General features: G+C 43.5%; 3 protein-coding genes across 4 annotated transcripts in view; 1 reads left to right on the plus strand and 2 right to left on the minus strand.

Annotated features, from left to right (window-relative positions):
• The window catches only part of ero1b (endoplasmic reticulum oxidoreductase 1 beta), a 29,446-nt gene extending 22,720 nt beyond the window's left edge, over positions 1–6,726 (plus strand). For both annotated transcript variants that reach the window (XM_061726332.1, XM_061726340.1), the window contains exons 13-16: positions 607–676; positions 1,220–1,306; positions 3,021–3,154; positions 5,620–6,726. In XM_061726332.1, the coding sequence (XP_061582316.1) occupies positions 607–676; positions 1,220–1,306; positions 3,021–3,154; positions 5,620–5,680 (352 nt within the window). In that variant the 3' untranslated portion in view covers positions 5,681–6,726. The remainder of the gene's footprint in view (positions 1–606; positions 677–1,219; positions 1,307–3,020; positions 3,155–5,619) is intronic.
• Positions 1–24,643, minus strand: part of pold4 (DNA polymerase delta 4, accessory subunit) — a 223,616-nt gene that overhangs the window by 161,804 nt on the left and 37,169 nt on the right. The window lies entirely within an intron of this gene.
• gpr137bb (G protein-coupled receptor 137Bb) lies at positions 10,225–21,235 on the minus strand. Its single transcript, XM_061726404.1, has 7 exons — positions 20,700–21,235; positions 18,401–18,450; positions 18,042–18,264; positions 17,747–17,896; positions 13,627–13,755; positions 13,409–13,530; positions 10,225–12,274 (listed from the first exon to the last, which is right to left on the minus strand). Exons 1-7 carry the CDS (start codon positions 21,099–21,101, stop codon positions 12,160–12,162), a joined length of 1,191 nt encoding a protein of 396 aa, XP_061582388.1. The 5' UTR covers positions 21,102–21,235; the 3' UTR covers positions 10,225–12,159.

A 24,643-nucleotide genomic window follows, 5' to 3' on the forward strand; every position in this document is an offset into this window, starting at 1 on the left:
ATGAATGGCAACCGGACGCCTGTGACGCTTTCAGTGTGAATCCAGGGTAAGAAATAAAAAAACCTCAGTTATCAAAATATGGGTAATATAGTGGTCTTTTCTTACAGGAGCAAGGCTATGATGTAGAACAAATGATTCTTTTATTGTCATTGGCTTTCCCCACTACCTCCATGGACATCAGCAGCTGAGCTCTACTTGTCAAACTCACTCCTAGTGTCTTTAGTCAGTTCAGCCACAGCAGTAGCTGCAAGCTCAGCTGTCACAGCAGCTCCGTTTCACTGAGCTGTGAGTGGACGAGTTCCCCTGAACGGAGCGGTGGTTCCTCACCTCCCAGTGCTGCTGCTCCTTCATTCACAGCTTCATTCACAGATCTGGAGATGTTTCTTCTGAATGACTGTGAAGCTTTGACTGCAGCAGTCATCGTTGTGCAAGGCTCCCAAGAAGTAGAAAGCAGAAGTGTTACTCTCCTATTAGCTTATATCTGTGTAATTGTGACTTAAATTACATCTTCAATCATTCGCAGCTCCTGGTAATTGGTTGTGCTGTTTCTGCATGTCGACATTGAGCAAGTACTACGTAAGACTGACCAGTTCTGTCTGTTTCCAGAGCTTTCCCGATGCACTTTGATGAGAAGTCCATGTTTGCTGGAGACAAAATTGAGGCTAAAACATTAAAGGTAAAGTTTCCATCAATAATAATAATGTCTTTTTACAGCATACACTTTACATGTGACATCTTTTTAATAATTCTCATTTTAACTTGATGTCAACAATAGCAACATTGATTCATCACCACTCTTGTAAAAAGGGTTATGATCTAATTATTCACGGATGTCTTTAATCTATTTTGTTGTGCAGTATTTATTTAGTTATTTGTAATATAATTTTGCAGTTTAACTGCATTTGTTTCGAGCTACACCTGTAACAGCGGCTGCTGCAACACTGCTCTTCCCACTCGGGATTAGATCCCGACACACGTATACGTGGGCATAACTATCTACTGTGTGTTTGTGATGATTATCTTTGTTTGTTTTCATGTGGTTTTGAATAGAAAATGACTTCTTCTTTTTCTACATTAGCTCTTTTCACTGATTAGCCCAAGGAAAGCTTCGTCCCACTATAAAGCTCCTTGTTGAACCAGGCTTTCTACAAAGCTGTGAACAGCAGGAAATGATCTTGGTCCATGATTAACACTCAACTGTCCTTGTTCTTTCACTCAGGAGGAATTCCGGCTCCATTTTAAAAACATCTCCAGGATCATGGATTGTGTCGGCTGCAGTAAATGTCGACTGTGGGGAAAAATGCAGGTGAGTCCCTGCACTCGTTCCAGGTGTTGGGACAGGATATTCTCCCATAAACTGGAACCTGCTGCTGCTATTTTGTCCAGTTTAGAGTTGGTTTAACTAGTCAACATCCAGTTTCCACGGGGACCAGAGGCCTCTAGATTACATCACCACCTGACCACGGTTTCCAGGGCTGCTGCCCTGCTTGTTTTAGATGTTTCCCTGCGTCAACACACCTGATTCATGTCAGTAGTACCATCAGCTTGTCATCAAGCTGTTTCCACAACTGCTACCATTTCGTGCAAGTTAAGGGAAAGTTGATGAAAAATAAAAGCAACTGATACTCTTAGCTCAAAGATGGTTCCCCGCTTACAGCATCAGCATCATCACCATCATCAGAGCAGGGGCTTCCTATGCAGCTAGAACAGTCTCTAGAAAAGTGACAAATGCACTCGCCGATCCACCGCCGTTTCTCATCATCAGTTGCTGCATCGGCAGGACGAACAAGCTCTGCAGTCTCCCGCCGGCTCTGAGCTCCGATCGCGCTGTTTTCTTTACGAGATCACAAGAAAAGCAGAGCAGTGATCTCCTCTCCATCCCGTGTTAATCTTGTTAATTTATCTTTATTCCACCTGCTGGTTTATTAAACTACTACCAAATATTGAATCACTTTTCTGAGCGAACGGCGTGAACGCAGTTCAAACAGCAAGTACACCCGCCCCTTTAATCTGATTGGTTTATGAGTAAATCGTCCCCCACGTGGGGTGCACTCTTATGATTGGCTGAAACAAAGGACGATATCTGATTGGTTGCAGATCCTTCTATGTTTAAAAAAATAATAATTTGTGGATCGAGTCACGTCAGAGTCTCAAAAGTCACACACAAATCCAGCACAGCCCACAGACAAAAAAACGTTTGTAAATCAGGTTATATTTGTGTGTGCATCAGAAATACATTGGTGTATCTTGTCCTATGCACGTGTGAATTGTTCTGTACATTTGCAAATCTTCCTGTGCATTTGTGACTCTTGTCCTGTGCATTTGTGGATCGGCGTGTGCATTTGTCACTTTTGAGACTGTTCTAGCTCCATAGCTTTCCTCTCCATCATCAGCAGGCTCTGAAAGACACACCTTCCTCCTCTCTCCTCCCTCTGCTTATTGTTCAGTGTTCTGTTTCTAGTGTGTTTTTAAGCTGGGGGAGTCTTGTTGAAGGAAGTTGAAGGAACGGAGCAATTTATCAACTTAAAGGAGCATGAGGCTCCTTTTAAGAAATGAGACTCTCTAGCGCCACCCTTCACCACGACGGCCGTCGGGGGTACTGCAGCCAACAGTGAAGCCGGCATGGGAGAACGGGGAGAACGTGCATGCAGCGTCATGTGACGTCACATCCGCAGCCCAGCGCGGGAAATTCCGGTCACAATTGCAGCACATTTTGCAGCACACAGCCTGTTCAAGGCAACGGAGAGATACACTAGAGGGCTCATTCTTTCTGGTTTGGAACGCTTCATCTGACATTATTACTAGAAAACTTAAAACGTATACGAATTTTTTTCATAAATCCTGCCTCAATCCTGCCTCATGCTCCTTAAAAAAAAAAAACACACAATCAAAAGGTATTTCACAACGTAGGATCTGTTAGATGCAGATAACTCGTCTTAAAGAGCATGTCAGCTGGACCATACGTTGATTGTAGACCAAGTTTTCCATATTTTTCTTGTGTGCTTTTGCCTTGTGTGCAGACCCAGGGTCTGGGTACGGCTCTGAAGATCCTGTTCTCTGAGAAGGAGATCAAGAACCTGCCGGAGAAGAGCCCGTCTCAAGGCTTTCAGCTCACCAGGCAGGAAATCGTGGCTTTAATAAACGGCTTTGGCAGGTGAGTTTGCTGCAGAATAGAGGACAGGTGTGTCATCTCGCAGCCGAGTGTGACGTGTGTGTGTGTTCTGAGTTTTATTTACCACAGCGTGGTCGCGGCCCCGCAGGCTCCGGACGTGCAGCGTCAGCAGTAGATCAGAGTTCATGCCTTCAACCCAGTTACCGCTACTTTAACCACGTTTTTAATTCAATCTGATTTCACGTCATATTTCCGGGAAAATGTTAAAAGAAGAAGAGAAATGTCCTCCAGGTGAAGACTGATGTGAAATGAACACACAGGACTGTCTCAGAAAATTTGAATACTGTGATAAACTCCTTTTATTTTCTGTAATGCAAAAATGTCCTACATTCTGGATTCATTACAAATCAACTGAAATATTGCAAACCTTTTATTATTTTAATATTGCTGATCATGGCTAAAGGCTCAGTTATGCTTCTGCGTCAAAATGGCGCCGTGCCTACGGCGTGTGGTTTGGATCGACGCAGAGGACACGCCGTCACCTGCGCCGTCACTGACGTGCACCTCCTGAAAATTGTAACTACGCGTCGAGGAGACGCCGACCACACGCAGACCGAGAGGGCTGTGATTGGTTCGTTTGAAAGCGAAGCATTTCCGGTTTCCGGTTTGAATCAGTAGTGAACTTCCAGGGCTCTTTTCTTCGTTTATGTGTGATTTTTTTTTTTTGTTTTTGTTTTTTGCACAATAGTTGTCCTTATTTCTTTGATTTACTGTGACCGGAAAAAGTCGGATAAACCATTCAGAAAAAGATCGCTAACTAGTGGCCGCGGGGGGTACTGCACCGCGACCAAATGGAGAGACGGAGAAGTCAGAAGGGTTCAGCACGGCGTCACGGCTGCGGCGTGTGCTCTGCGTTGGTGTGACGCAGAAGCATATTTCAGCCTTTACAGTTTAAGAAAACTCAAATATCCTATCTCAAAAAATTAGAATATTCTGGGAATCTTAATCTTAAACTGTAAGCCATAATCAGAAATATTAAAATAATAAAAGGCTTGCAATATTTCAGTTGATTTGTAATGAATCCAGAATGTATGACATTTTTGTTTTTTTAATTGCATTACAGAAAATAAAGGACTTCATCACAATATTATAATTTTCTGAGACAGTCCTGTACTTGCATCTCAAGAATTCTGTTAAAGCAGCAACTTATGACTGTTTTTAGAGTCGATCAATCTGTCAATTAGTAAAATGATTACTCAACGAGTTAGATTATAATTTGCGCTATAACTCGGTCAATGTAAAAAGGATAGGCGACACACTAGATCCTGCAAGGTATCTGCCAATCTAGAAGAGAGCTTAGGTGCGTGTGTTTGCTAGTTTCCCAAATCTGACCCACAAAAATGAAATGTACAACGTCCAACAGCAGTAACTCTGCAGTTGGACCACCTGTGGTGTAAATGATAGCAGTTTAGCCGGCCGCTGTGGCGCTGCGAGGAATGAGTCCTCAACATAAAACACACATTCTGGAAACGTCAGGGAGCGGCGGGCCTGCAGATATTCACATTAGATATGGGCGGTGTGGACTAAAAAATGTATCACGATAATTTCTGGCATTTACCCCAATAACGATAAAAATGACGATAAAAAAATACCAATTCAACTCCACCTTTTTAACTATAAATCTATCACCACATTCAGTCTTTGGAGCCCCCAAACACTGCTCTAAAAGATACTAAATGCTACTAAACTACACCAATTAAATTGAATTGATAAAATCTTTCTTTCTTTCTCTCTCTCTCTCTCTCTCTCTCTCTCTCTCTCTCTCTCTCTCTGGGAATTTACCGTTTTTACCGCGAGATGACAAATTCTTACCGTGGGGAATTTTTTTGACGGTATATCGTGAACGGTAAAATATCTCCCATTCCTAATTCACATATGACGCTTTTCCACTAGTACCTACTCAGCCCAACTCCACTCGCCTTGCCCTCGTTTCTTTATAATACCCAGATCAGAAGTAGGAGGTTGGAGAGAAGCTGCTGTGACGTATTTGATTGTGTGATCTAAACAAAGAAGACAATAACACTAAAGAAACGAGGCTTGACAGCGCCCCGAGACTTCTCAAGTACTGATAGTGTGTCCCGTATTTACAGTTTATGGTCACACATTCACAATATCAGCTTCTCACTATCATTACTCCTAAATAGTTGATGCAAGTAAAACATTTAAATGGGTGATGACAGTAGAACATGAGAGCTTTCTGGGTAACATTACAGTAAGTGTAGCACCTGCAGCTTTGAGGAGTGAATAAAGACAGTTTTATTGAGTTTGGAGAGCAATTCCTGAGATATTTGGGCCTTGGACAAGCGTGCTTTTGGTTGTGCATTTAAATGTTTTCTGTTGGCTCACATGTCCTACGTCGTGTCTCCTGACTCACTAGTATTCTGTATTGGTTGTCTCTCATCCCACCCAGAATGAACTACGGCTCGTTTCCTTCCTCTGTGTTGCAGGTTGTCCACCAGTATATATCAGCTGCATAATTTCCGCCAGATGATGAAGGAGAAGAGGTAACACCAGAAGACGCTCCCGCTGTCCAGCAGGCAGCAGACCCCCAGAGAACTGCAACAGTCTAAATTCCTGCCCTAGAAGGCTATTATGTGGACTCCAGGCTCAGCAGTGAGACCCACAACGCCCCCCCAGCCCATTTTACTCCTAATATCCTGCGCCCCCCCCCATTAACGCCCCCTCTGTGGTGGATTATGAATGTTAATTCTTCTGCCTCTAATTGCCTTCACCAGAAAACCCTCAACGTTCTGAACACTTCTCCTGACAGGCTTTTCTCTGCTGTCAAGCTTTTTGAACATTTAGGAACCCCCCCCCCCCCGACTCCCATATGTTTGGATTAGTTTTTTTTCTTTCTTTCTTTCTTTTTTCTTTCTTTGTACTAGTAAACCAAATTGAACCTTCTGGAATGACATGAGAGTCCGAATGAAGGACTCAGTCGTGACAGACCAAGTTCATGTAGATGAAAGTGCATCACACCCGCCACAGTGCAGCTGTTGTTTTATTCCTTTCTTTTCAACCGTTTTTAGTTTCCATTCACTCTTATTTCCCTCACCGTCTCCTGTTATATTTGGAGTGGCTTGTTGCTCAGAAACTAAAGCGTCCAGCCTGCCACTGTTTATTTCTCCTGCCTAATGGATGTCACGTCTGCAGGAGTGTGCATGCTAGCGTGTGCTAGCACTTGTAGGCGGACCGGAGGAGAAGTCGGCACCGGCCACTTGTGAGTGTTGTGTTCACAGTTGATGAGAGGTTTGGCAGTCAGCTTGCTGCGTAGCGAGTCATTGCGCCACCACTGTGCCGCGCGGGTCAGTTGGTGAGGGAGCGGAGCAACGCCGCACCAACGCTGACTCTGCTGCCGCGCCGCTGCAGGGCAAAGCAAAGCTCTGCACGCGTTCTACAAACATGGAGGCTTGTTTCTGCTGAATCACTCACTAATGTACGGAACAGTATTACACTGCAAAAACTCAAAATCGTAACAAGAATATTTGTCTTATTTCTAGTTAAAATGTCAAATTTTTAGTCAAAAACTCTCATTACACTTAAAACAAGACTCATTACCAGAAAAATTATTTATTTGACAATTTTCACCTGTTTCAAGTACATTTTTAATTAAAATAAGTAGAAAAATCTGCCAGTGGAACAAGATTGTTTTGCTTGTAATGAGAAGATAAATCTTGTTCCATTGGCAGATTTTTCTACTTATTTCAAGTGAAAATTTACTTGAAACAGGTTAAAATTGTCAAATAACAAGTTATTTTTCTGGTAATGACTCTTGTTTTAAGTGTAATGAGATTTTTTGACTAACTTTAACTTTTAACTAGAAATAAGACAAATATTCTTGTTAAGTTTTTGAGTTTGGGCCATGCTGGAGAAAAAATATTTGAGAGGGGAAGATTTTTTTTATTGTGCACTTCGAGAAAAAAGTCAAAATGTCGAGAAAAAAGTCGAAATGTCGAGATTAATGTTAAAATACAATTTCAAGAATAAAGTTGAAATTTTGCCTTTTTTTTCTCAACATTTCAACTTTATTCATGAAATTTTGACTTTTTTCTTGACATTTCGACTTTTTTCTTGACATTTCGACTTTTTTCTCAAAGTGCATAATGAAAAAAAAACGTCCTCCTCTAACATATTTTTATTTATCTCCTGCCTGGCCCTAATACTCTTCCGTACTAATGTGCTCACATCATGTTTCGTATATTTCCGATGGATTGATTTAGTTTTATGTGAGTTTTTCCTCACACGTGTTTATATTTGACATCTGTACATCTTGGTGTAACTTATTTCAGACGCGGCTCATCTCAGATTAATGACACATTAATCATCATGCAGTTTTACAGGTTTAGATTTGTTTTCCACCTTTTCTGCCTGGACATCTGAGCCTGAATTAGTTCAAGTAAACTACTTTATTTAACTTGTGCTGACTTGTACAGCTCCTGGATGTAGTTAAGTCTCTAACAATGATGAGCCCTCTCTTCTGATCGTCCATTCAGGCCGAAATAGGCAAGTCTACTTCAATCAGTGGAAATGTAAATAAGAGGTTGTTAATGCAAGTGTAAGATGATGGTTTTGCCCCAAACCTGTTACAGCTGGTTCAGTACCGTAAATATGGGAAACAGATAGTTGTTAGGAGGTCTGACCTCGGGAAGGTCAGACCTCCTAACAAACATTCAAGGTGGGACTAGAAGTAAGCTTTGGTCCAGAAGGGAACTTTTTATTTTATTTTTAACTTTCACTATTTGGATCTTTGACCACATTTAATAGACATTTCTGGTTAATAGCAGAAATGTCCCCTCTAAGCAGTCTTGATCATGTCAAGACGTGTACAGAAATTCTGTACGATCATTGGTGAACGGCAGCGCAGCCGAGGACGGACGGCTGCCGACGGCGTGCCAGCAGAGCACGGCTTCATACGTCTGGATTAGAAAAATGTATGTCAGAAAATGTGGCGTTGTTGCCGTTTAAAGGGCAAAAGTGTTGGTTTTTTTTTTTTTTTTTTTCATGCTAAAATCCACTTGCATGATAGCTTTCTACACAAAAAAGACATTGTGTTTCTGACTACTTCAAGACATATATTGACATTTTCGTACATAGGAGATAATTAGACTTTCTATAATAATTTATAAACAGAATGACACATTCGGACGTCTGAAATGACTTGGACAAATGGAATTGGACGTTTAGTTAATCATTGGAATGAGAAACGGAGTGGGAAGCTGGACTATTACGTTTGTAAACAGAATAGCAGTTGCAGCTAATAAATATCCGGCTACGACTTGATTCCGCAGTGAATAACTATTAACTTGAAAGCTGTAGAATATTTAGGTTATTTTGTGATAACCAGTAATGGCATTTGTGTTTGGATGAAAGAAGCGTGTTTCTGAGGATTCTGCACTAGTGGCACTTCTTCGTTGTGGTTCACCAAGGCTCCTATTTATTTGAACATAACTTTATCCTTTAGGATGAATTAGTGACTCACTGTTTTTATTTCACTGCAAATACTGTTCCTTCAGAGGGAGAGGAGAATGGGACGCAGCGTCCTCTAACGCGACCACTGAGGTGTGATGACAGCTTTCCTTGCTCAACGCTGACTACTGTAAAACCTTCACATGGCAACAACATGCTGACTGTTCTTTAAGAATGAAGAGATGTTTTATTTTCCTGACTGACTCGATGAAGAACATAGAACATGCAGATATGAACTTAAACCTACGGCTTTGTGCCACTGTAAGATAAATAACCTCTGATTATGATGCTTAAGCAACATAAAACAAGCAAGCTGGGAGGAGACACGGCCAGCGGTGTTTCCTGCAGGAGGAGAGATCTCCCAGCCACCGCTGGGTGATGAAGGCTGAGACGCCGTCACCGCGGGGAAGAGGGAGCCACCGGGACCCACCGGGGACACACCGGGACACACCGGGACCCACCAGGGGACCCACACGTCTGTCAGTGACATTATGTCACTTGGACATGAAGAAACACATGGAAACTTTAATTTTTCAGACGCGTGTCTTTGGCTTCCCTCCTCAGCTGTGGTGGATGTATGAAGAATGATGGTGTTTTTTTGTTTTAATTAATATTCTTATTGCTCAAGCCCCATTCAGACAAGATTGCTACTTCCTGTGATTCTGATAATTGACTGATTTGGATCAGAGCAGAGCAGAGGTGGACTTGTAAGTCACAATCTAAGAAATCCAGTTCTACCTGAACGAGCTTCTGAATGTTGCTGGTTATTCAGCTGCATTTAAAGGCTGATTTTCCAAAGTGTATGGAATTAAAGGCATAAATGATCCCAACAGAGGCCTCTACCTGGAACTCCTAAGAAGCTGTTCCGCTCCACAGGCCAGTCCTGTCTGAATGAGGTCACATTTCAGCCGTCATTCCACTTGAAACGTGCTTGTGTTTTTGCACTACGGTGCATCTGCGAAGCGGGCCAAAGAATTTTAAGTTGCCTTTTGTTTAAATCTTATGTTGTATTGTTTGTGATGGCCAAGAAGTGTTATATCTTTTGCTTTTATGGATTGTTTGATCAGCTCAGCTGTACAGCGCTTCGGAGACACGTTACTGTCGACTTGTATGAAGTTTTTCTTGTTTTGTTTTTTTGTTCCTTTTCTTTCTTCTGGTCACAGTGTGGGAGTGCGGTTCAGTATAGTGTTTGATTGTAAAACCTTTCAAGCAGAATAAATGATATAACAGAATAATAAATAAAGAAATATAAAGCTTGTTAGGATTCCTGGCTTTTGGTGACACGACATCATTGAGGTTGAAAGTACAATCACAACGACACTAAACGCCTTCTTGTGCCTTCATCCCTCCGTCCAGGATCTCACCTCTTTGTAGGTCATTCCCCTTCATTAATAATGTGAAGCATCAGTCAGGTCCTGTGGCAACCTGGTCCTAGTTATCTGATCTGACTACAAAAGCCGGCAAATGTCTTCATTTCAGTCAGCACCTACGTGAGCCTGAATCCTCCTGCGGCCCCTGCAGGGTAAAAGCTTTCCCTGCACAACCATAGAGTCTCTCTGATCTTGGACAAGAAGTCTTCAGTCTGGGAAGGTTTAATCATTTATTTCCAAAAATATTCAGGGCATCAGTGAGATGATTTATTCACAAATGGAAAAGAAGCTGTTGAATTATGGGATGTTCTGTTTTTCACACTACTTAATAATGATGGCGTCTATAATTGAATTTTCTGTTTTTCTGCAGCTTATAATTTAGTTTTTTTGGATTTATATTTTAATCACATCTCGAACACAAAAAACAATCATCAACAAAATACCTCTGCTGCACAAATAATTTACAAAACCTTTTAGAAATATAGTTTAAGCTTCTCCTTGAGTGTCATTGCAGAAATGTGGACACTGCAGAACAAAGCAGTTTCTCTTCAGTAACTCACATGGACAGATGACGTTTGGATTTTTTTTTGAGGGCTCAAAGGGAAGATATTGTGAGTTTAACAATCCTGCCCAATAGCAGAACTAAAACATTTAGTTCACAATAACTAAATGTTTGGTATTCAACAAGAGTGGCTTTCCTTTTCTTGATATTTACAGAACATTTGCTGTCTTGAATCAAGTCTCCGTGCTCTGGTGTGGTTTCTGTGCAGGCTTTGGCAAAAGTATCTGAATAAAATGACTTCCAGGGATTATTTAGGTCTGTAAATGTCACTTTCTGTCATAACAGTTGATTGCAACACTAAAGGGATGGATCTTAGAGGTTCTCATTCATCCTGGTACTGAGTCAGATAAGCTTCAGCTGATTGCAGTAAGATCCTCACTACAGGAACAGTTTGATCTCAGGTCTGATTTGGAAGAAAATAAAAGATTATTTTCAGTTTTAAGGTCTTACATTTCAGGGTATTATTTCAGGAAAAAGTAGGCAGTCTGGTCTCTTGGGGGTCTTTCAATTAGGTAAATGCAACAACAGTGGCCATTGAAGTGATTGGAACACTTGATTCCAATTATTTGGATAGCTTGAGTTCTTAACTTGCCTATACCTAATTTTAAGGACCTTTGAAGGACCTTTTTAAAAAAAAAAAAAAAAAACGTTTGAAAGAATTGAAAAAGGTTGATTTGAAAGAGCCTTCACCTCAAGTGACCCACTGATTCTTTCTGCAGAAGAGCTAGTTAAATATGATTGAAAGTAACATAAATGTCTTCTATCCATGTAAAACTGAACTAAGTATTTTGACACAAAGCTGGAAGTCTGTAAATGACCTCTGTCTGAAATATACACCCAAAGTAGACAGGATGATGTTTTTCTTTGACTTCCTGAGTGATCGGCACTGAAATTCTTCTCAAATGACAAAGTGATCCAAAACATTCTCTAAAACGTTTATCACAACTAGCTACACACCAAGTGTAAAAAACATGGACATCCTCTGAAGCAGGGTTCCTACGCCGTTATGTTGTCGGTGAAAGGTTGATGGTTTGGTTTCCGTTATAGAGAAGTACAATGATAAAAACCATCACGTATCATCAGATCATCTTGAGAAAATACTGTTTCAGATAAATACATCAACTACAGTAACTTTAGAAAGTTGAAACTTTTTTATCACATTTTTCCAACATTATTGCTGCAATAATGCCGGTGTTTCTCTGACCTTAAGCATCATTATTGGATTTTTATTTTTTTATTTTTCCTAAATGAGTAAGTGAGCAGGCTGTTTGCTTAATGTTTAATATTTTACTGAAAGGGTTTGCTAAATTATTTGAATTCCTAATTTACAATTGATATTGGATGTCTCAAACATGTTTGATTTCCAATCGGATTCACTAGATAAAAACACCAATCGGCAAGTGTTGCCCTTTTCTGAACTGCAGAGGAAATCTAAAAGATGATCTGATCCGAGTAGGAACCCTGCTACAAACCCGTGTCTCAACCGTACAAATCTTTTACATCAATTATGGCACAAACACAATAACTGATGAGTGTCAAAGTGCAGAGTGATGCTGTACAGGGGATTATGGGTAAGGCGGTACAGGGGATTATGGGTAAGGCTGCAGTTCTCCAGCAGCACTCGTCAGGCGCTGTTCGTCTCCGGTGGTGTGGACGGTGAAGCTGCTGTGGCGGCTGCCCCAGTCGTAGCAGTCCGAGGAGAGGCTGTGGGGAGACGGGAGGGTCAGCACCTGCTGGAAAACCAGCTCACGTCTACTTTTAGACAGGGTTGTACGGAAGAGTATTAGGGCCAGGCAGGAGAAAAATAAACATAATATTTTAGAGGAGGAAGATTTTTTTTTCATTATGCACTTTGAGAAAAAAGTTAAAATGTCGAGATTAATCCTGAAGTACAATTACGGGAAAAAAGTCGAAATGTTGAGAAAAAAGTCGAAATGTCGAGAAAAAAGTTAAAATATCGAGATTAATTTTGAAGTATAATTTCGAGAAAAAAGTCGAAATTTGATGACAATATTGATTTGAAACACATATCACACATATGCAGTTGCATAACTTCAGAAACGTACCCTTAACGTTCCACTCCAAGGATGTAAGTTAGTTAGTTAGTTACGGCTGCTGCTGCAGAGCTGTCAGTCTTTCCTAACTGGATTTGATGGACCAGAGGAGACATTTACACTTTATTCACCAAATTGTATTTCAACTTTATTCTCGAAATTTTGACTTTATTCACGAAATTTCGACTTTATTCTTGAAATTGTATTTCAACATTAATCTCGACATTTCGACTTTTTTTTCGAAGTGCACAAAAAAAAAATCTTCCCCTCTCAAATATTTTTTTCTCCTGCATGGCCCTAATACTCTTCCGTAGTGTTGGGAGTTTCAGTCATGTACTAAAATATATTTGAGTCATGGACTTATTCTTAATGAAATATAAACAATTAACTGATTATTTTATTACCAGTTCTTTGAATCGTTTGGGTTTATACCACAGTTCCAGCTGACTAATTAGAGACCTTTTCATTTTTGCTAAAATCATCTTTGTTCTTCTGTTATGAGCTTTTTTTTTGGGGGGGGGGCAAAATGAATTACTGTTGTAAGAAATGTATTTAAACCCCACAAAACCCCCCTCACAACAAATATATAAAGCAAGTAGATATTTACTTTTTTTCTGTAAATTGTTCGACCCAGATACATCATATTAGAGTTTAGAACAAGAAGGAAACCGTATGTCTATCTGTATGTAGACATACAGTATGTATGTATATATTTGTCGAGTTACATAATAAGAATATTATAGCTTTGTTAACATGGAATTGATGGCAACACCAATGTTGCTACCTGGCTGATGCATTCTGGGGAGGAATGCTCCATGCCAAGTCATCATCGCTGTCATAGCGACGAGGGTTATCGAAGAAATATCCTCTGGAGGAGAGAACATGGTTGGGTATTCCTGCAGTGCTCTGTGGAAGGAGATAAAACCATCATCAGCTTTACATGCAGCAGTGACGTAGAGGTTTATCTGCAGAGGGTTAGGACACTCTTGCAGGAAGACTCACCCTGTCCTGGGGGGGTCTCCTCACCCTGAAGAAGAAGACCACCAGGGACGTGGGCAACAGTTCCCAGACAAACAGAATCACCCCAAACACCACGTACCCAGCGTCCCCGAGCGACGACTGCAGGTCTGCCTGGAGACAGAGACGGAGGAGAAAACCCTTTTAAAACCGCTCTCCAGTCAGTCCAACAAATGGCTCATAAGCAAACATGTGACCAGCGGAATGCCAATGTTCTCTTCTACCTCCTTGTTATGTGTTGCTTCATTCTTTTTAACCCAAGATTTCAGATACGTTTGCCCAGTCGCACCATCACCAGCTTACCTGTGGTTTAGAGTTTAACCGTGTAAGGCAATCACCTGACATAAACCCTGTTAGTCTGTGGTTTGTACCTGTGATTTAACCTGCAGCTGAGGTGAAGCTTCATCAAATTACCTCAACAAAAAAAAAACAGTCAGAACAACCCCTGCAGCTCATTTTTACTGTGTTTCCATAAGCATTATACAGCTACGTTTTAAAAAGTTTAAGTCATTTCTTCAACACGAGGAGACACCCCACACATTATCAATGTTATTTCCCCTCATTAGGACTATATGAGGTCCTACCTCAAATTAAAGACCAACAGAAAAGTGTATACGTATTGTACATTATTTATTTAGCATCACTTTTACACAGCATGGAAACATCCATGTACACAAAAATGATAACATTGATGGCACCATCTGACAAGATTTTGCCTTCTGAGGGAACACCATCACTCCCTTGAGGGACTTGTACCGTCGATGGAAGATTGGACTGGAGCACTTCAACAAAGAGTTGAGTTTCCCGTATCAACCTTTATGTGCTTCCATAAGGCCTTACAATTGTCTGCTGGGTCTGCATTCAGGCCCTGTGTCCCACGTTGGGAAACACTGCAGTGGAGGGGAGAGGGTAGTGAGAGCTGGCTGACGCCATGCAGAGAACAATGCACGGTGTGTCAGGGAAACCAGGTGGAAAACCAGCAAGGTGGGAAGCATTGGAGGACTAAATCGGTTTTAGCTGTAAGGAGAAATGCTGTCAGGGTGGGATGAGCAGGAGAGTAGGGGTGATGGTGAACATTTTTTTTTAACTCCACACGTCTTTGTGAGTTGGACGAGAAAGAGAACATTTGAAGTGAGCTAAATGAAGTCATGGACAGCATTCCCAGGAGTAAGGGAGCAGTGATTTGGAGGATACTTTAATGGTTGTGTCGGTGAGAAGAGCAGAGGAGATTGGAGATGGATAAATAGTCAATGATAAGAACATGGAAACATAGATGGTGGTCGACTGCAAAAAGAATGACAATGGCTGTGTGAATACATATTTCCAGAGGAGAGAGGAAGAAAGGGTGAGATACAGTGGGGGCAAAAAAGTATTTAGTCAGCCACCAATTGTGCAAGTTCTCCCACTTAAAAAGATGTAATTTTCATCATAGGTACACTTCAACTATGAGAGACAGAATAGGGGGAAAGAATCCAGGAAATCCCATTGGAGGATTTTTACTGAATTAATTGGTAAATTCCTGGGTAAAATAAGTATTTGGTCACCTACAAACAAACACGATTTCTGGCTTTCACAGACCTGTAACTTCTTCTTTAAGAGGCTCCTCTGTCCTCCACTCGATAGCTGTATTAATGGCAGCTGTTTTAACTGGTTATCAGTATAAAAGATACCTGTCTACAGCCTCAAAACACTGTACCTACTGTGAATCACATCATGGAAACATCATGCTTTGGGGATGGTTTTCTGCAAAGGGACCAGGACGACTGATCCGTGTAGGGAAAGAATGAATGGGGCCATGTATGGTGAGATTTTGAGTGAAAACCTCCTTCCATCAGCAGGACATTGAAGATGAAACATGGCTGGGTATTTCAGCAGGACAATGATCCCAAACACACCGCCCGGGACGAAGGAGTGGCTTCATAAGAAACAATTCAAGGTCCTGGAGCGGCCTAGCCAGTTTCCAGATCTCAACCCCATAGAAAATCTTTGGAGGGAGTTGAGAGTCCATGATTCCCAGCGACAGCCCCAAAACATCACTGCTCTAGAGCAGATCTGCATGGAGGAACAGACCAATCACTGCTCTAGAGGAGATCATGGAGGAACGGACCAAAATACCAGCAACAGTGAGGAAAACCTTGAGAAGACTTACAGAAAACGTTTGACCTCTTGCCAACATACAGTAGGGTATATAACAACGTATTGAGATGAACTATTGTTATTGACCAAATACTTATTTTCCACTGTAATTTGCAAATACATTCTTTAAAAATCAGACAATGTGATTTTCTGGATTTTTTTATTTTTTTTTCATTTTGTCTCTCATAGTTGAGATATACCTTTGATGAAAATTACAGGCCTCTCTCATCTTTTTAAGTGGAAGAACTTGCACAACTGGTGTCTGCTAAATACTTTTTTGCCCCACTTTATATGATGGCTGGACTTTAGTTTTCTTGCAGGAGATACACTTTTAAAGAGATTGGAGACTGCTAGGTGGTGGCTCTACACCCTCCGCAGGGTGCTCGATGGGAATTTGCCCAACCAGTCTACATGTGCTTTGTGGATCTGGAGAAGGCATTTGACCGTGTCCCTCGTGCCATTCTGTGGGGGGTGCTCAGTGAGTATGGGGTCCGGGGCCCTCTATTAAGGGCTGTCCGGTCTCTATATGATCGGAGCAGGAGTCTGGTTCGCATTGCCGGCAGTAAGTCAGACTTGTTCCCGGTGCATGTTGGACTCCGGCAGGGCTGCCCTTTGTCACCGGTCCTGTTCATAATTTTTATGGACAGGATTTCTAGGCGCAGCCAGGGGCCGGAGGGGATCCAGTTTGGGGACCTCAGGATTTCGTCTCAGCTTTTTGCGGATGACGTTGTCCTGTTGGCTTCATCAGACCGGGACCTTCAGTATGTGCTGGGGCGGTTTGAGGCCGAGTGCGATGCGGCAGGGATGAGAATCAGCATCTCCAAGACCGAGGCCATGGTTCTCCACCGGGAAAGGGTGGCGTGCCTTCTCCAGGTGGGTGGAGAAGTCCTGCCTCAGGTGGAGGAGTTCAAGTATCTCGGGGTCTTGTTCACAAGTGAGGGAACGATGGAGCGTGAAATTGACAGGCGGATCGGTGCAGTGTCCGCAGTTATGCGGTCGATGTACCGGACCGTCGTGGTGAAGAAGGAGCTGAGTCGAAAGGCGAAGCTCTCGATTTACCGTTCAATCTACGCACCTACCCTCACCTATGGTCATGAACTTTGGGTAGTGACCGAAAGGACAAGATCGCGGATACAAGCGGGCGAGATGAGTTTCCTCCGCAGGGTGGCTGGACGCTCCCTTAGAGATAGGGTGAGGAGTTCGGTCACTGGGGAGGAGCTCGGAGTCGAGCCGCTGCTCCTTCACATTGAGAGGAGTCAGCTGAGGTGGCTTGGGCATCTGTATTGGATGCCTCCTGGACGCCTCCCTAGGGAGGAGTTCCAGCCATGTCCCTCCTCCCTAGGGAGGTGTTCCAGCCATGTCCCTCCTCCCTAGGGAGGTGTTCCAGGCATGTCCCACCGGGAGGAGACCCCGGGGAAGACCCAGGACACGCTGGAGAGACTATGTCTCTCGGCTGGCCTGGGAACGCCTCGGACTCCCCTCGGAGGAGCTGGAGGAAGTGTCTGGGGTGAGGGAAGTCTGGGCATCCCTGTTGAGGCTGCTGCCGCCGCGACCCGGGAACGGATAAGCGGCGGACGATGGATGGATGGATGGATAGGTGGTGGCGAGAGAGTTTAGTCAGGCCCAATATGATGCTAGTATATATGGTTGTATGACTAGTGGTAAAATGAGGACAACAGTGAACATGCTGGCTCAGATTCTCCACGAAGACCCTCATGGACAAGTCCCGGTCTGTTAGGTCTTCTGCTCATTATTAGGTCATGCTGGGTGGAATGGTGTTGGATAATATGTGGTCTTTTTGAGGGTAAAGTCTGCAGTCTATCTATGACTGGATTTTCTATAGTAAAGATTCCTGCATGGATGTCAGACGAGAAAGACGAGAAACACCCCTACATTTAATACCAGAATACAATCAAATAGAAGCCATGATGCAGTTAAAAGATTGCACAAAACTCCCAGCCCCCCTCACCTGGTCTGAGACGTTGTACCAGTCATAGTCAAAGGAGTTGATGCTCTCGATGTCTGTGAGGGCCAGCACGACCAGGTTGTAGCAGGCTCGAGAGGCGTACAGCAGCACCACCATGATGCCGATCAGCGTCACTTGACACACCGATGTCCCCTGCAGAAAGAGGTGTTCATTGATACTGACCGTTTGCATTTTAAATCATGTAATGTCTTTATATCCATGAAGGACTGCATGGAAAAGGAAATCATTAAGTATCTGCTCCTAAGCAGCCTATTGATATCTTTTATTTGCACTGCACCTTTGACTCCAGGTAGATACTGGCCAGCGACATCTTGACCACTTTGTACAGGCAAACGGAGAGTGAGACGGCACAGAGGACGAACAGGCTGTCGTTGATGGTCACCCTCACCAGGACAATGGTCTTGACATCAGCAGCGGTCATCTTGACCAACAAAGCGCACACCAAATTAACCACCAGGAAGATTAGACTGACACCCACGAAGACCAGGTATAGGGGCAGTCTGTGGAGGAGAAAGGGAGAGGTCACATCTTGGCTCTGAAAGATTTCTACATTTATCGTCTAAATTAATGGCTTTTAAACCAAGAGCATTTACTTTGTGTGGTCACACTGACGGTAGCATGAATGAGCTGAGTTACCTGTACTTCAGAAGTGCAGGGGTGTACTTGGACTTTGCCTTGAAGTAAACCTGGAAGAAGAAAAGTCATACTTTTAGTGGGCTTGACACCTGCTTCATTGCACACCTCTAAGGTATACAGTAACTTATGGCACTTTTACACTAGTACCTACTCAACTCGACTCGCCTCGCATCGGTTTTGCGCTTCTCCACCAGGGGTCTAACATGCCGAGTAGATACTTTTCTGTAACTATTCTGCTGAGGTTCTAAGTGGCTGAGTCGGCTGTATCTGACATCATCACACTACAGGCCACCGATTGGTCGGGGGGTTGGAGTCAGACGTCTGAGTCAGGATGTGGAAATCAGAGAAAGAGAGACTCACGACTTCTTCATTTTATTTGAACAGCAATGGCAGCAAAAGTCTGTTTCATGATCCAACTCTGAGGGTCAGATGTTCATAAACCTTGTGCTGAAGAGAGAATTAAAAAGGGTACGGAAAAGGAACGACCAGATCCACCAGGAGCTCTGTCTCTTCATAGCTGCTCACGGCTCCAGCTGACTTTTCAGCAGCGCAGAGACAAACAAACAATAAAAAAAAGCATTGCCGCTTGAAGCTTCTCTCACTCTCATTTTTTAACTTGATGTCAAACACAAGCCACAGACCCAGCAGCACATCTATCATCTCCTCCAGGTTCTACATCTTTAGTGTCGTTGTCTTCTTCGTTGAGATACACAATCAAATACGTCACAGCAGCTTCTGTCCAACCTCCTACTTCTGATCTGGGTGTTGAAAAGAAACGAGGGCGAGTTGAGTGGAGTCGGGCTGAGTAGGTACTAGTGGAAAAGCGCCTTTAGTCTTCAATCTGATCCACTCTACAGGGATTCCTTCAGGTTTTTTTCATGTCTTATGCAGACTTCATCGCACCAGTTTTTAACCACCTCACCTGGTGAGTTGTTCCTATAACAGAAAATCTACTTATTTCCTCAGACATGTACATAGATTGTGCATAGATTGTAGTATGTTTCCCGCAATTTTCCTGGGGCCTCCTGATGCGTTGGCAGGCCAGATGAGCCGACATCTCCCCAGTGTGGTCCGGCTCTGCTCCTGCCAGGATCCCAGTCAGATACCTGAACAACCTAAACTGGTTCCTTTTGTCTGAGTGGAGTATCAGAGCACCTCAGAGCACCTCTGATGTGCATGCACCGTACGTTAACTCCGTGAATGAGCCAAGTACAGAAAACTTTATCTGAAACTAAGTTGGCCGAGCTTTTAAAAAGGATAACTGACTGACACACGGTGGCCGTGTCGGTGCCGGATTCCCTGGCCTGATTGTTCTGCTCATCTGAAACATGGCGCCATGCAGCATGAGGAAAAAGAAGCTTCAGAAAACCTATGGGCGACATCCCAGGTGGTTTTGTTCAGTTCTTCTTTTACAGCCTATAGTGAAACCCTTAAAGGTCATGTTTTGCTTTCCCTCGGCTTTAATCAGAAATGGCAGATGGTGAGACAAACTCTCCCCATCAAAAGAAACAGAGAGCCTTATCTGGAGGAGGTAGTGAAGGAGAGACAGGAAAAGGCTTGCAATCATTGAACCTCTGATGGAGAGTCAACAGTGAGCACTCCAGGACTGAAGAGGATTTAAAACCTGCCCATTTAATAATACTATCAGCAACTGCTGCTTTTATAGCGCCAAGATTAGGCGGTTCTTATTCACAACGTTCTTCAAACAAATGAATAGAAATTCTGGTCTTTCATTAATTTGCATCAGCACTTCTGTTAAGGAAATAGGCTTGTGCAATCCATGTCAGGATATTTATAAATCATCCAAACACAAGAGGCTATTCGTGAGGAAAAGGATATAGTTGAAACTAATCCAAGGTTGAGTGCTGTTTTTATCTAGTTAGATCACGTTAAGTTCAGTCAAGTCTAGATCTGGTCACATTTTAAACGTCAGACTTGGACATCAGCTCCACCTGATCACAGGTGATCACTGCAAGCCAAACATTTCTTTTAAAAGAGATATTAGAAATGTTATTAGAGACTTGAGCTGTGAGCCGTCTTGAATCAATCCAGTTGTTTAAAAATAAAAAGTATGATATTGTACCGCTTTCATAAAATCTAATTCTAGTCTACATTTACAAACCATACATTTTTGCTGTTGATCGTTATTTTGGAAACAGCTTTGGGAACCTGCCTTTAAAGCCTCCTTGCTGTTCCCAGCGGGCCCCACAGGAGTCGCCCATTTACAAAGGGGCTCAATGTCATTTTCTGCTAATTCTGGCTCTGTGGATGCCGGGCGGTCAGAGCTGGAGCCCCTCACCTGTGCACAGTAGAGGTTCATGAGGCTGAGCGTGAAGAACTGCAGACAGACGGGGAAGCAGTAGAGCAGCCAGAAGGCAAAGGGTCCGAGAGTGTTGGCAGTCACACAGTCTCTGAAGTAGAAGGAGAAGAGGAGGGAGCGCAGGGCAGCCCACAGCAGACACAGGAACAGGAAGGCCGTCTGGTAGCTGAAACGCTTGTGCCGGTAGCGTAGAACCAGCCACAGCTGGGCGTAGATGAAGGCAAAGAGCAGCGAGTAGAAGATGGTGTAGGCAATGGTCAGGCCCAGCTTCACGTAGGGTGGGATGGCCGGGGTGATGGTGGGAGGAGGAGGGAGGTGAGAGCCGTTGCCGGCATGCTGCTGCTCCTGTGTTGGGCCCCCCTCCATCACCTCGCCATTCATTCCCCCTCTGCCCCCCCAGCAGAGGATGCAGAGGATGGATCAGCGGGATCTTCTCTCCAGGTGAAGAAGAAGAAGAAGAAGAAGCACTCTACACGTGATAGGTCCTTCCCATGATTTGACTGTCCTCCAGACACACTGTCTGACACACAGAAAAAAGAAGGAAGAGGAGAGACAACTCCCCTCTTTTTGCCGGTGCTCGGTGTGGAGCTATTGGTGGCTGTTGGTCACATGATGCTGCTCCCCATCATGCAACTGGCTGCACCAGAAGAGGGATGCTGCAGAGAGGAGAGAAAGGAGAGATGGATCTGGAAGGAGGGAGGGATCTGTGACACACACGCACACACACACACACACACACACACACACACACACGCACACGCACACGCACACGCTCACGCACACGCTCACGCACACACACACACACACACACACGGCTGTGTCCCAGCCCAGCCCACGGTGTATTTTTTCATAAATCACTTACTATATTCACATTTTAGGATAAAAGTAAATGGGGAATAAATAATTATATGAATAAAATGAAGCATGTTTGAACAGGCAATGCTGAATGTATGGATTATTAAACTGCTTATCCATTAAAGTGAAAATAAAGGCGGAGTAGGGGATCATCTGAAGAGGCATTTTTCACTTAATTTCATTTACTGAGATTAAAATAAAAAATTTCTACGAAGGCAGGGGCATTGTTAAAAAAAAAAAAAGGTTATTTACTTTAATCGGGCCCAGAGAAATCCTTTTTTGCCCTTTCTGTCAACCAAACTTTCTGTTTGTCTCCATGGCAGTTATGATCACTTGTTTCCACATACTCAATGTGCCCAGCTAGGTAGAGGCAGAGCTGCCAGTGGGAACCACAGACTGAAAGAAGAACTGGACCAGCCCACTGTGCTGTCAGCCATAACCCCCGTTTACATTGGTGAATACCCCGAATTTAACATTACTTTTACATTTATTGTGATCAAATCTCTACAAACATGACAATGCCAAAACAACATCCGAGATGATTTCCGCTGCAGTCAAACATTTTAAATGAAGACTGACTTTTGGAATTAGCCCCATGTGGTCAGTCTGAGGACTGCAGTTTTCATACTTCCCTATTTCTTACAATCCTTGTTGGCTTCAATCCCTCCTACTCCTACTAGTGGCCATTACTGGTACAGCAACTTGGAAAAAAAAATTAACTGATCCAAATTGATATCTGTAAACCAGGACGCAGGAGTCAGAAAAAGTCTTTTAGTAGAAGCAAAACTGCTGCCAAAGCAGCATTTCCACAAACTCAAATGCAATAATCATTATTTAAGATACTGTTCATCTAATGAAACAGTTTGATGTCCATCACAAATGATAAATAATGAATGTAATGTTTTCATTCATTTTTCTTTGGGGAGAGATGAATAAAGTACTTTGAATTGAACTGAAGTGAATTAAATGAATAGGTGCCAAACACTAATAGTCAGAGGTTTAATCTGAAATATGTCACATGAAAATGGAAATTCACCACAAACTGTGAGGTCACAGTAGAACTGAAATGTATTAAGAATATAAAACTTGTGAGGCTGAAATGTTTTCCGTCTCCTTTTCATTTCAGCTCTGAGTCTTTTCAATTTTCTTTTTATGCCATCAACAGCTGCACCCCCCCCCCCTCTGGTCATCCCGCTGCTGCTTCCACATGACTGTTGTGTCGCCCCCCCCCCCCCTCTGGTCATCCCGCTGCTGCTTCCACATGACTGTTGTGTGCTGCTGACGCCCCCCCCCCCCCCCCACCTCTGGTCATCCCGCTGCTGCTTCCACCTGCCTGCTGTGTGCTGTCGACGTCCCTGACTCCCCCAGTCTGGCCTTCGGCAGGAGGGTCCCCCCTTATGAGCCTGGTCCTGCTCAAGGTTTCTTCCCTCCTAAAGGGGAGTTTTTCCTTGCCACTGTTTGGCTTAAGGCTTTTCTCCCACTAAGGGAGTTTTTACCTGCCATTGTTTATATAATAATTGCTCGGGGGTTTATGTTTATGTTTATGTTTATGTTCATGTTCATGTTCGATCTCTGGAAAGCGTCTAGAGACAACATCTGTTGTATTAGACGCTATATAAATAAAATTGAATTGAATTGAATTGAATTGCTTCCTGAAAATCACTATTTGAAACACCATTTAGGCTGCTGGTTGTGAAAAGGATATCATGAATCAAATGATTCATTCAGTGGTGGAGAGTAAATGATAGAAGGACTCTGTATGAGTCTGGCCTTATTATAGACCTCCTCCTCTGCAGTTTTTTCTGCCTCGCTGTTACATAACAGACAGGATGTTAGATAATAAAGGTTGATGTGACGCTCATTTCATGTCATCACTCTGTACGATTACAGAACTTTGTGCTGGTCCAAATGTATCCTCTGCTGAAAGATGACGTCCATTGTGATCTAACGAATTAGAATCCAAGACATACAGTGCCTGATACCGGTACTTAAATGTACTTTTGATAATCAGTCAGTGATGTACAATACTAGAAAATCATATTCTTCTTCTTTACAGTAATCAGTCAATTTAGAGCTTTACAATTATTTGGTGTACTCCTTATTGCAATATATTTAAGCCCAAAATAAGGTTGATAATCTTTTAGGTTGGAAAAAACAGGACAAAAAAGTTCTTCTCTCAAGTAAGTTTCTGAATAAGATATCTCCACATGAAAATGCAAAACCGCATCTGAAAGCAGTGCTCAGGACCTGTCAAACTAAATGACTGAAGTCCACTTCCAGAGAAAATCAGGTTTTTCAACATGTTAATCTCCATCCATCCATATTCCACCGCTGATCCGGAACCCGGTAGCGGGGGCAGTAGCCTTAACAGAGATACCCAGACGTCCTTCACCCCAGACACTTCCTCCAGCTCTTCCTCTTCCTCCATCTCTTCCTCCATCTCTTCCTCCAGCTCTTCCTCCAGCTCTTCCTCCAGCTCTTCCTTCAGCTCTTCCTCTTCCTCCAGCTCTTCCTCCAGCTCTTCCTCCAGCTCTTCCTCCAGCTCTTCCTCCAGCTCTTCCGGGGGGCCAGCCGAGAGACATAGTCTCTCCAGCGTGTCCTGGGTCTTCCCCGGGGTCTCCTCCCGGTGGGACATGCCTGGAACACCTCCCTAGGGAGGAGGGACATGCCTGGAACACCTCCCTAGGGAGGAGGGACATGCCTAAAACACCTCCCTAGGGAGGAGGGACATGCCTGGAACACCTCCCTAGGGAGGAGGGACATGCCTGGAACACCTCCCTAGGGAGGAGGGACATGCCTGGAACACCTCCCTAGGGAGGAGGGACATGCCTGGAACACCTCCCTAGGGAGGAGGGACATGCCTGGAACACCTCCCTAGGGAGGAGGGACATACCTGGAACACCTCCCTAGGGAGGATCCAGGAGGATCCGGTACAGATGCCCAAGCCACCTCAGCTGACTCCTCTCAATGTGAAGGAGCAGCGGCTCGACTCCGAGCTCCTTCCGGGTGACCGAACTCCTCACCCTATCTCTAAGGGAGCGTCCAGCCACCCTGCGGAGGAAACTCAT

This window comes from Cololabis saira, chromosome 1, assembly GCF_033807715.1.
Source record: "Cololabis saira isolate AMF1-May2022 chromosome 1, fColSai1.1, whole genome shotgun sequence".
NCBI lineage: Eukaryota > Metazoa > Chordata > Actinopteri > Beloniformes > Belonidae > Cololabis > Cololabis saira.